Source organism: Hemiscyllium ocellatum, chromosome 18 (genome assembly GCF_020745735.1).
Source record: "Hemiscyllium ocellatum isolate sHemOce1 chromosome 18, sHemOce1.pat.X.cur, whole genome shotgun sequence".
Lineage (NCBI taxonomy): Eukaryota > Metazoa > Chordata > Chondrichthyes > Orectolobiformes > Hemiscylliidae > Hemiscyllium > Hemiscyllium ocellatum.
This window is the reverse complement of record NC_083418.1, coordinates 36363402-36376695: the sequence shown is the minus strand read 5'-3', so window position 1 is coordinate 36376695 and position 13294 is coordinate 36363402. Positions and strand designations below refer to the sequence as shown.

Genomic DNA, 13294 nt, shown 5'->3' with positions numbered 1-13294 from the left:
GGGCCTACTAAGGGTATCAATTACATATTTAGCAAATAGCAACCATTGCACTTGTAGTAGATTTCATAATTTACATGCATTTCCTAGAGTGCTGTATGTGTTTATTTGCATCCTGACAAACTCACGTGTACTTTACTTCTATTTCAACTCAAGATATAAAAAGTATGTCATTTCTCTGGTGCATCAGTAAAGAGGGAGCTGAGAGATGTTATGGACCTTGCCATTCAATCTGGCAAATTCCTGGTATGTTCACAGCCATTGTCTGTATTGTTCTTGCCCTATTCTGAGGTACAGGTCTGCTGTAAGAGGTGGAAAAGTTCTCTGAGCACCTTCTTCATGTTGCAGATAGTGCACAAAGTGCTTCTGGCTTGAGTTGAGGAATAAGAAAGATTTTAGAGTGACCATAGTTGGATAAGGTCTCCTGCTGAGTCATCTCCTCCCTCTTCTGCTCCTCACTCTGTGAACTGTGTGCCTGCTTCTCAGCTACATCTGTTCCATCTTCCTGCCATAATATAGTGCGCAAAAGAGATGGTTTAACTCCAGCGCTAACAAATGGCCTGATCTTAAAGTCAAGACCAAAGTCATGGTCTTTTCCATTTGAAGTACAACTCCCTTCACCAGTTTTAAGCAATACTAGAAAACTTACAATACTTCAACAAGCAGAAACAGATCCATTAGAAATTATTCAGAAATCAGTCTGCGAGGATTTGAAGCACACTTTAAATAACAGTGGTAGGAAGCTCTTCCAGCTACTGGACATATGTTTGATTATGTATATGAAAAAGTGCAATTTGTGAGAGCATCAAAGCCAAAATGACGGTGCTAGTCTTACATCTGCGTTACACCCTATGGGCATCATGAACTGTCTACCCTGTGCATAATACCTGCACAATGCTCACAAAGTGTCATCTGACATGAGTCAAGCTGGAAATGTGCATGTGTAGCAATGATGCTATCTTGGTATCAAACAAACACCCATAGCACTGATACTATTCTGCCATTACTTACTTTGTAAACATTGGAAAGATCTATTGGAAAACTACTTCCAAATTCTCTGTTTGGCAATGTGCCCCCTCACCCACTTCTACCAAATAGCACTCGTCAGTACACCTCTGACTCACCTTGAAGAACAGCAAATGTTGAGTTAGTACATCAACAAACAGGTATGTTTGTATGTAAATAAAATATCACATTCAGTGCGTGATCATCAGTTTTCCAAGTTTTAAAAGAATGAAGAAAGAGAAAGAAAGACCAAAGATTTCAGGCTGAAGGCCAGTCACTTACATACTCCTGCCAGTCTACAAATCTCCTGCAGCTTTTACAATTGACTTTTAATGAGCCTCAGGATTTGTGGAAATTTGATGTTAAGTTGTTAAAGTAACAGGGTACCTAAAACATATCCTCACCCTACAGACAGAATAATACATTGCTTGTCTGATGGTAAAGTAATCCTGTTATTATAATCTAGCATATCTCCTAACAATGAAATATAATATGCGAGGTTCATGGCTGTAGAGAAAGAGAAGTAATAAACACCCTTTAAAGGATTAGAGGCTTGTTAATTTGTTAAAGGTGATGTTTATATCAAGGACCAATCTCAAATGCTCCCGAATTTGTTTTGTTTTCAGGGGATGTAAGGTTTGAGGGAGCCAGAATGCCAAGATACCCCTGCCTAAAGGCCTCCTTGTTTGGCCCAGCTGAAAGGAGGAAAGGCATTTCAGCTGGGTTTCTCTGTGACTGGCTTCCTGTTTGGAAGGGTTTTGCTTTCTATCATTACAGGAAGCATAATCGTCAGCTAATGCTCAGCTGAATACTCAGACAGCGAAAAGCTGGAGTTTTGTGCTTTCCAAAATAAGGTGAAAGAAAGGAAGGGGAAGACAGAATGGATGATTTAGAACACCGACGTGAACTACGAAGACAGAAACGTGAAGAGCTTTGGCGTCAAGCAGAGAGGTACAATTTATTCATGTTTTGATTACAGTCTTTTCTCTCTGCAGAGCAGTTTATACACAGTGCAGAGACCTAGAGTTCAATGCAACTGAAGCATGAATAACTCTCAGTGACTGCATGCCCCCTACTTATTATTGTTACTAACATTTCTACAAGACCAAAAAATAAAGTTACACATTTACTGGTCTGACTGATTTTAAATTGATCTGAAATCTCTTGTGTACTGTGTTATAGAAATCACTGACTGGGCAATATTACTTTCAATCTGAGATGCTGAGACCTGTAACCAATGAATGGAAAATATTTAAGATCTTGAAAATTGAAGCTGTGGTAATGTTTGTTGAATTGTTTTAATTTATATGTTTAATAATACTGCAGACTGGTTTCCAGAACTTGTATACATTATTTGTGACTCTTGATGAATGGTCAGACAGTAGTACATACTGAATGCTAGGTGATCTGCAGCATGCAGTTATGGTGTTCATTTCTTTTAGAAGCAAGAGAGCACAACTTGTTACCTTAAACCCTTTCCGCCAAAGATTTCCTTTAAATTGAGAACTCTTATTGATGCTTGTGTTTTATAATTCCACCATGAAGGTCTAACATCTTGATCTGTATTCTGTAGATTACTGAAATTATTAGCTTAGTTTCTTCTCAGGGTGTGGAGTTTTCTTATCACAGATGTTTGTGATGTCTGCTTATGTTGATTGACTCATTTACTTAGCATCATTGCCTCCTCCGAGGTGATAAGCTACAGAATTTTAAGGGTGTTTGTGGTGACGAACAGTATATTTTGTGTTGGAATGTAACAGTATCAATTCATCATCTTGTCCCAGGTAAATGCCGATTTGATTCATTTTTGATCTTTGTCAAAGTCGCTGGGACAAGGATCAAATGGTAATCAGCCTTTCATCCTATTGCCCTGCAGATATGTTCTTTTCAGCTAGCTGCTCAGTTCCCTTTTGAAAGCTACCAAATTCTCATGCAGTGCATTCCAGATCCTAATCAATCTATACATTTTTCTACATGTGGTTTTGGTTTCTTGTCAATCTCCTTAATTTGGTGTCCTCTGCATATTAGTCTCTAGCTATCCACTCTTTCTGTACCTGCTATGATTTTTAACAACTTGATAAACACTCTTTTTAATATTTTCTAAGAGAGCATTGTCCCAGGCTTTCCAATCTGTCCAAATAATTAAAGCAAATCATGCCTAAAACTCTTATAAATGCTTTCTGAACCTCCTTTGATCCTTTCAGTCTTCCGAAAGTCTGGTGCTCAGAATCCAATTGAAGTTGAACCACTGTCTTCCAATATTTCATCATAATGCCATTGAATTTGTTTTCCATGCCTCTATTTATAATGCTAGGAATCCTGTATGCCTCGATACCCACTTTCTTAATATTTCCATCGATAATTTGTGCAGATATATTCCCTGGTCCCATTGCTCCTGCATTTCCTTCAGAATTGTACTCCTCCATATTCTTCTGATCAAAATGGAATAATTCACTCTTCACTATCTTAAATATCATCTACAACATTTTATCAACCTGTCTATATTTGCATGAACAGATTTTCACTTTAATGATTGGTTATTTTCATTTACAGAGATCTAATTGTCATAGTGTCATAGACTCCTAGAGATACATAGCATGGAAACAGACCCTTCGGTCCAACTCATCCATGCCTACCAGATATCCTAACCTAATCTAGTCCCATTTGCCAGCAGTTGGCCCATATCCCTTTTAACCATTCCTATTCATATACCCATCTCAATGCCTTTTAAATGCTGTAATTATACCAGCCTCCATCACTTCCTCTGGCAGTTCATTCCATACACACACCACACACTGCGTGAAAAAGGTTGTCCCTTAAGTCCCTTTTAAACCTTTCCCCGCTCACCCTAAATCTGTGCCCTCTAGTTCTGGACTCTCCCATCCCAGGGAACAGACCTTGTTTATTTATCCTATTTGAATAATGCTATCATACCCGCCTCCACTGGCAACACGTTCCAGACACCCACCATCCTCTGCATAAAAAAACTTGCCACACATATCTCCCTTAAATTTTTCCCCTCTTACCTTGAATTCGCGACCCCTAGTAAATGAATCTCCCACTCTGGAAAAATGCTTCTTGCTATCCACCCTGTCTATACCTCTCATGATTTTGTGGACCTCAATCAATGCTCTAAGGATTCAATTGCTCTCTGCTGTCCATACCGGATATATGCTTCCTTCTTTTTCTTAACCAAAACCTCAATTTCTCTAGTCACCCAGAATTCCCTACACCTATCAGTCTTACCTTTCATCCTAACAGGAATATACTATCTCTGGACTCTCATTATCTCATTTCTGAAGGCTTCACATTTTTCAACCATCCCTTTACCTGCGAACATCTGCCCCCAAACAGCTTTTGAAAGTTCTTGCTTAATGCCGTCAAAATTGGCCTTCCTCCAATTTAGAACTTCAACTGTTAGATCTGGTCTATCCTTTTCCATCACCATTTTAAAACTAATAGAATTATGGTCGCTGACCCCAAAGTGCTCCCCCATTGATACCTCAAGCACCTGCCCTGCCTCATTTCCCAAGAGTAGGTCAAGTTTTGCAAATTCTGTAGTAGGCACAGCTACATACTGAATCAGAAAATTTTCTTGTATAAGTTAATAAATTCCTCTCCAACTAAACCCTTAACACTATGGCAGTCCCAGTTTATATTTCAACATTATTGTAAATGTTATGCATTAGTGCCCACGATAGAAAGGCAGTTTCTCCTTCTGTTTATTCCAGTGTTGACAATACATGCATTCACATTAACAGTTTATTGATTCTCCAATTTTGTTTGGATGCTTTGACTCATCAGGTTGGAAGGTAGACAGAATGTTTTAGTGTTTTTCCCTTCTAGCCTTGAACCATTTATTTGTACATACTAGTCAAAGCTACTAAATTTTAAAACAAATGCAAGAATATTGGTCAGATTGTGATCATACCAATTACAGATATTCTACTATGTTTGTGCTCGCCTTTCACCGGAGATAAAAGCATTTGAATAGTTCAAGTCCAGAAACAGAAATTAAGAAATAACTTTCATCTTAGTCATTCTAAACTAGACAGACCTCAGTTGTCTAAATATCCAACTGAACACTTTTCACTGCAAAAGATGGGTTAGGCTTCATTGTAATATTCAAACCACACCCAGATTGAGGCTGTAAAATCCCTTCATTCAAATCTGTAAATAAGACAAATGTCAGTACCTCTGTCAGTATTATCAACATCATGTGAAAATTTAAAATGTTGTAAGCTATTGCAATACAATCTACTTAATTGACGCTTAAAGCAATGAAGACTCTGGAAATGAGAAAAGCAGGTTTCTATCAATTGCTGAAATTCATCAAGTTAGGCAAAAGTGAGGATTGGAGATGCTGGAAATTAGAGTCAAGATTAGAGTGGTCCTGGAAAAGCACAGCAGGTCAGGCAGCATCCGAGGAGCAGGAGAATTGACGTTTCGGGCAAAAGCCCTTCATCAGGACTGAAGACAGGGAGCCTCCAGGGTGGAGAGATAACTGGGAGAGGGGTGGGGGTGGGGAGAAGGTAGCAAAGAGTACAATAGGTGAATGGGGTGGGGATAGGGATGATGGTGATAGGTCAGAGAAGAGGGTGGGGTAAGGTAGCAAAGAGTACAATGGGTGGATGGGGGTGGGGATGAAGGTGATAGGTCAGAGAGGAGGGTGGAACAGATAGGTGGGAAGGAAGATTGGCAGGTAGGACAAGTCATGAGGATGGTGCTGAACTGGAAGATTAGAATTAGGGTAAGGTGGGGGGAGGGGAAACGAGGAAACTGGTGAAGCCTATATTGATGCCCTGAGGTTGAAGTGTTCCGAGGTGGAAGATGAGGCATTCTGTCTCCAGGCGTCTGGTGGTGAGGGAGCAGCGGTGAAGGAGGCCCAGGACCTGCATGTCCTCGGCAGAGTAGGAGGGGGAGTTGAAATGTTGGGCCACGGAGCGGTGGGGTTGATTGGTGTGGGTGTCCCAGAGATATTCCCTAAAGTGCTCTGTGAGAAAGCGTCCAGTCTCCCCAATGTAGAGGAGACCACATCAGGATCAACAGATACAGTAAATGACATTGGTGGATGTGCAGGTGAAACTTTGATGGATGTGGAAGACTCCTTGGGGTCCTTGGACGGAGGTGAGGTGGGAGGTGTGGGGGCAGGTTTTATAATTCCGGCAGTGGCAGGGGAAGGTGCCAGGAGGTGAGGGTGGGTTGTTGGGGAGTGTGGACCTGACCAGGTAGTCACAGAGGAAACGGTCTTTGCAGAAAGTGGAAAGGGGTGGGGAGGGAAATATTTCCCTGGTAGTGGTCCATTTGGAGGTAGCAGAAATGTCGGCGGATGATGCGGTTTATGCAAAGGTTGGTAGGGGTGGAAGGTGAGGACCAGGGGGGTTCTGTCCTTGTTAAGTTTGAAGGGATGGGGTTTGAGGGCAGAGATGTGGGATGTGGATGAGATGCGTTGGAGGGCATCTTCACGTGGGAGGGGAAATTATGGACTTTAAAGAAGGAGGCCATCTGGTGTGTTCTGTGGTAGAACTGATCTTCCTGGGAGCAGATACGGCAGAGGCGGAGGAATTGGGAATACAGGATAGCAGTTTTGCAGGAGGTGGGTGGGAAGAGGTATAATCCAGGTAGCTGTGGGAGTCATTGCGTTTGTAAAAAATGTCAGTGTCAAGTCAATCGTCGTTGATGGAGATGGAGAGGTCCAGGAAGGGGAGGGAGGTGTCAGAGATGGTCCAGGTGAATTTAAGGTCGAGGTGGCATGTGTTGGTGAAGTTGATGAACAGCTCAAGCTCCTCGCGGGAGCACGAGGTGGCATGATGCAGTCATCAATGTAGCTGAGGAAGAGGTGAGGAGTGATGCCACTGTAACTACAGAAAATGGACTGTAACACGAAGCCGACAAAGAGACAGGCATAGCTGGGGCCCATGCCGGTGCCCATGGCTACCCCTTTGGTCTGGAGGAAGTGGGAGGATTCAAAGGAGAAATTGTTAAGTGTGAAGACCAGTTCTGTTTGTCAAGGCAAAGGTGTACGTATCAATTGTTTGTTTGGATTAACATTATGAGAGCAGTTTCTTATAACTTGGCGCAGTTTCATTCAAAAATTGCTGTAAATTATTCTTTAAATCAGAACTGCCCTAAATAGATAAGATAAATGATAAATGATAAATAAATTAAACAAATCACATGACCAACATGAGCTTATCCAAGCAGGTGCTCTACACCCAGCTCTGAAATGGCAGGTCAGCCCCAGGTGGCTAGAAGTTGTCCTTCAGGGTAACCTTCAAGACCTCACTGGTGAAATGTGCCATTTCCACAGACATCTGGGAGTCATCAGCCCAATACCATCAAAGTGGAGGAGGAACTTCCGGGAAGATGTCGAGCACCTCAAGACTTGCCATCAGGAGAAAGCAGAAGACTGGTGAAAACAGCTGCCACACCAATGCCCCACCCAGCCCTTCCCACGACCACCTTTTGCCCCAACTATGGCAGAGTCTGTGGAAGCTGGATTGGACTGCACATTCACCTACAGACTTACCCTGAGAGTGGAAGAGTGTCATCTTCGTCTGCGAGGAATCACCAATGAAATAAATATAATCCACTTTTTAAAAAAGGTCTTGAACAGACTATTTTAATTCCCACATTTTGCTGTCTAATTGGAGATCTCATCATGTTCTTTTTTTATTTTCTCATGATGTAAACCTTTCAAAGCATGCTACCATTTATAAACTATTTAAAAAATCTGCTCGCTATCATTTAAAAGGATTTTATGAAATTGTTGTTGCTTCTAAGGATCTCCTTCCTTTCATAAAATGGGAAAAAAAAGTGTAATGACAACAGAGAAAAATATTAGTAAGAGTCTGTATCTACTAGGTAATGTGATAATATTAGTCAACTCTATTCCTGATCATACAGTTGCCTCAGCAGAGAAATCATTTGTTGAAGAGATTGATGCAATGTCCAGTCAGAAATGTTAGTTTTGGGCAACAGTCACTCAAAATCTCTTTATACTACGTCTGTGTCCAACACTTCAGTTATGGCAAACTTCATAATGTTCCTGTGACCATCACATGACTCTTCCTTGTTGGCACTTCTTTCAGTTCCAGCCTTGATTACAATGGAGCCTTCAGCATTTTTTCTGCTGTAGATATTTGTGTTCAATCATGATAGATTTACCATACCATTGTATCCTATAACCTGAACTGATCGGTAATTTATTGAAATTGAAACATAGAGGGAACTAATGAAGATATTTATGTACTAGTATACAATCAGAAATCGACAGACGGCACACTGCAATACTTAACATTGCAGTTGAACAGTTTCCCATAACATAATTATATGCCTTAAGGCCATCCATGTCCTCTACAAATTCAGGGATTTGACAGATTACAAATGCCAAACCTGAAAATAGTGACAACTGACAGTTTTACTAAAACCATAAAGGGTACTGGTCAGACCGTAGGTAAAATACTGTGGAACAGTTTTCGTCACCTTATCTAAGGAAATATATATTGCTGTTAAAATCAATCCAGAGAAGGTTCATGAGGCTGATATTAAATATGGAGAGATTATCTGTCTTACTAGTAGAAATTGAATAGGTTGGGCCTTACCTGTTTAAAATTGAGAAGAATGAAAGGACAACCTTAAATGTTTCAATAAGATTCCCAGGGGAATTAACAGAATAGACGTCAAAAGGTTGCTGTCCCTAGTGTGAGAGTCTTGGACCAGAGGGCATCATCTCTGAATAACAGTTCACACATTTAAGAGGGATGAGGAGGGATTTCTTCTCTGAAGGTGGTGAATCTGTGGAATTATTTTATGCAGAGGGCTATTGAGACTGTGTCATTAAGTATATATAAGGTTGAAATAGACAAATTTCTAATTGATAAAAGAATTAAGAGGTATGTGGGAAAGACAGGAAATCGGAATGGAGGATGATCAGATCACCTCAGAGCCTATTGAATGACAGAGCAGATTTGATGAGCTGAATGGCCTAATTCTCCCATTAGTATGTCTTGTGGTCATATGAAATAACAGCAGATGATTCTCTATGATTAAATAAAATAGATGTTGATAAATCGAAATATGCTTTTATTGTGAAACTTCTGCATTTTGCCTTTTCGGAGGTAACATTTGGATAAGCCTGTATTTAAGTCTCTCCACTCCATAGTGACCATATCAATGTTGCCAACAACACATCAATATTTGTTTGCAAATGACTGCCATATGCAGCACAGAGTTATTGTAAACCGTCTTCACAGGGGCACGTGAGTTTTCCAATGGGCTGTGCAGGAAACCAAGAAAATCTTTCCTCAAGCTTTAATTTACAATCGCTATTAAGCTGCTTTGAGGTTGAAGGGGGTCTTTGTACAAAAAAAAATTGTCACCATATTCCTAAATAGGATATTTGATCTTCTCTGACCAACAACCTTTGAAGGAGATACATTTTCAATATTTTCATCATTAGTTTTCGTTTTAATTTTGATGACACAATTTGACCATACAGTGCTGGAGATGTTGGTACTACCAAGGCAAGGAACCTGAAAAAGAGCAGTAGAACCATTGCTGTTGTGGCCTGGATTGTATGCTAGGCTTGTAAAAGCACAAGTCTACATGTGCTGTTTGCCCAAAAAGATGCCCAGTGGGTAGATTGTGACATCAGGTAGTCTCTAATAATGATTTGGCACCTGATCTGTTATTTAGGCCAGGCTGATGTCATCTCCTAAACATTCAGCTGAATGAGGGGTCCCCACTAAAGCTGTTTACAGTAATTTCTATGATACTTTCAAATTTTGAGTTTGACTCATTGCTACGGTGTGAATAGAAGTATTGTGTCATTAGAGAAATTGTGATTCAGTAAGATCTGGTATTTGACATTGCCAAGGAAACCAGAGAGAGTTAAGGCCCTTATCAGTAGAAAGTCTGTTTTAGTAATGGAGACTATAGGTACAGATCACTTGAGGCATGGCAGGAAGAGGAAGCACAAGCAATATATCAGGAACATTGTGTGGAGAGAGAGTAGGATGAAGAGCATGGTCAAAGGTATATCTATTAACTAACTACCTTCTGTGGAGAAAAGAAACAAAATACTGTGGATACTAGAAATCAGAAATAAAAACAAAAATTGCTGGGAAAACTCAGCAGGTCAAAAGAAGGGTCACAAAACCTAAAAGGTTAACTCTGCTTTCTCTCCAATGATGCTGTCAGACCCGTTGAGTTTCTCCATGAATTTCTAACTTTGAATCTTCAGAAATTGCTGGAAAAGCCCAGCAGGTTTGGCAGTAATTGTGGAGAGATATTACAGTTAACATTTCAAGTCAAGATCTGGGGGATGAACACTCAACCCGAAATGTTAACTCTGATTTCTCTCCATGGTTACGGGTATGTTGGATTGCTTTAGGGTACATTTCATTTTTCTAACAAGGACTTTTTAAAAAAATTACTGGTGAGATATGGGCATCGCTGGATGGGTCAGCATTTATTGCCTGTCCTTAGGGAACTTTGAAATGGTGAAGGTGAGCGGCATTCGTAAGATGCTGCAGTCCATGTTCTGTAGGTAGACCCACAATGCCACTTGGAAGGGAATTCCAAGATTTTGATCTGGTGACACTGAAGGAATGGCAATGTATTTCCAGTGCACTAATTCCCCATACTGTTCACTTCACTCTTTAAAGAGTGAAGCCTGAAAATTAACATGGAAAAATAATAAAAGAGTGAACGCACTTATTCTCACTGGGAAACTATGTGTTATACAGACACTAATATTAACTCTTGCAAGTCACTTCTAAACAAAAAAGCTTTTATACTTGTCCTTACGTAGTATCAGCAGTCCTTCTAATTTCGCTAGGGAACATTATAGTCAAATCTGACTCTGTCAGCTACTGACATCTACACAATGTCACTTTGCAACATGACAGTATCGGTTAATGAAGAATGACAGGAATTGTTTTATAAGAGCTTCAGGACGCTAAAACAACCTTTTAATGAAATAATGATCTACACATCACTGAGTATAAACAGCACAGTATATGCAGTTAGAGACTGAAAACCACTACATTAGACTAGAACAGTAAAACATCACACCTCACTACAATAAACGAGAAATATTGAGTGAGTACATAGATATGAACGCTCAAAGAAGATAGATTAATCTTTACCCATGTAAGTATAAGTTAGAACCAGGAGTATCTATGATTGCCATATATTGGAATATTTGATATTAATACATAATAGTATTACTTTGAAGTCGAATTCTGATGACAGGTCTTGAGTTTGCCTTCTCCTGGACCTACTTGCCTTGAATACAAACTCACAGTAATGCACCAAATCACGCAATGAAAAAGGAATAAAGTTGCTGAATTTGTGGGTAGAACCCATAGGTGAACCACGATCAATGGAAGAGCTGCACTTAGCAATCAACAGATGAAAAACACTAAAGCGTGCAGTTCTAATGGTATTCCAAATGAAATTGTCAAAGATGGTGGACTTTTGCTCACATCAAGAATCCATGCACTCATCATATTAATTTAAAAGAAAAATAAACTTCCCAGCATGACCTCCCCTTCCACCTCAATGCTGTCAAGTAAGACAGTAAATCATGTGAAAACTATTTAGGTAATTTCCTACTGTTCATTGTAAGAAAAATTCGCAAATGCATTATCCAGAATAATGTAATCCCTGTGGCTGAGGAAACCTGCCTAGCGAGATGGAATGATTTTTATGATATTTCTGACCCCTACCTTGCTGTGGCCAAGATATTTCCAATCAAGGGGCAAATAAAATAAAATGATGGTTGTGATTTGGCATGTGACCTGTGTCCCACGTGCTTCCCCACCCCCCACCCCCCCCCCCCCCCCCCCCCCCTCAGATATTATTGTCAGAACAGCCAGAGTACTCAAGACAGAGATTCCCATTGGGAAGGATGAACTGTATGCCCTCTATAAAACTCAGGAGAACATGAGGACTGCTGATGCTGGAGATTGGAGTCAAGAGTGCGGTGCTGGAAAAACACAGCAGGTCAGGCGGCATCCGAAGAGCGGGAGAATCGATGTTTCAGACATAAGCCCTTCATCAGGAAAGTGGGGCCAAGAGTGTGGTGCTGGAAAAGCACAGCAGGGCAGGCAGGAGAAAGTGAGGACTGCAGATGCTGGAGCTCAGAGTTGGGAGTAAGGTGTTGGAAAAACATAGCAGATCAGGCAGCATCTGAGGAGCAGGAATTCCTGATGCCCGAAACATCAATTCTACTGCTTCTCAGATGCTGCCTGACCTGCTGTGCTTTTCCAACACCATACTCTTGACTCTATATAACTCACCCTCATTTTGACTTTTGATCATCCAGAGCAACTTCTAACATTCTCTTTGTTGCCAGACAAATTCAATGTTAATAACACAAAAGCTATTTCCATCAACCTGACCAAAATATTTGATTCAGTAAATCACATGGCTCGATGGGTTGTACTTCAAGGATTTGGTTGTCCAAGGAACCTCTTGACAGTCCTGAAAGTGCTTCACAATGATATGACCATAACTGTCTTGTGTGGGAAACCCTTGTTTTAGGGCCCTGTGGTTCAAAACCCAGACTAAGCCAAAAAAAATTTATGATGCCCTCCATATTACTTATAATCTGCTTACCAGTGGCTATTCGCTTTGCCTAAACTCAATTGCCCTCCGGTGTGCATATTAAATACTGCCTCGATGAAAAACTCTCTTTTTAATGGCAACATCCTCTGTGCTAGGTCAAAACTGAACACTTTGTAGACATACTTGGTTTATAGTTCTTGGATGACTGCAGCACTGCTACCTCTGGGTACCAGATTTGCAAGCCCTTCTCTATCCTTTTAAGTCTACATACAAGAAACTTTGACTGTTTTTGAATATTGCCAAAACCAAATTCATATATTAACCCATAGTTGACCAACCAACAATTCCACCTTCACATATGTTAAAGAATGAATTCTGTGTAATGTGTCAAGCACTTCTCATATTTTGACAGTCACCTCACTCAAAAGACTACCATTGATGTTCACATCCAAGACCAGATCAGCTATCACAAACAGAATGATGAATTGCTGAAGAAGGGTCACTGGACCTGAAATGTTAACTCTGATTTCTCTCCATAGATGCTGCCAGACCTGCTGAGCTTTTTCCAGCAATTTCTGTTTTTACTTCTGATTTCCAGCAGCCCCAGATCTGTTAGTTTTGTACCATATCAACTGTGCTAGTTCAGCCTTCTACAAACTGTGGCACAAGTTTTCAACAACAGATCTCAGCAATTCAACGAAAGTGCAGAGCAGTTGTT

At 40.5% G+C, this 13294-nt stretch overlaps 1 protein-coding gene across 2 annotated transcripts in view; it reads left to right on the top strand.

The window, feature by feature from the left end:
* The first annotated feature begins 1758 nt into the window (after positions 1-1758).
* lsp1a (lymphocyte specific protein 1 a) overlaps positions 1759-13294 on the top strand; it is a 328974-nt gene continuing 317438 nt past the window's right edge. Inside the window, exon 1 of one of the 2 annotated variants that reach the window (XM_060838862.1) lies at positions 1759-1953. In XM_060838862.1, coding sequence (XP_060694845.1) covers positions 1883-1953 — 71 coding nt within the window. In that variant the 5' untranslated portion in view covers positions 1759-1882. The remainder of the gene's footprint in view (positions 1954-13294) is intronic. The other variant, XM_060838859.1, reaches the window with a different exon arrangement.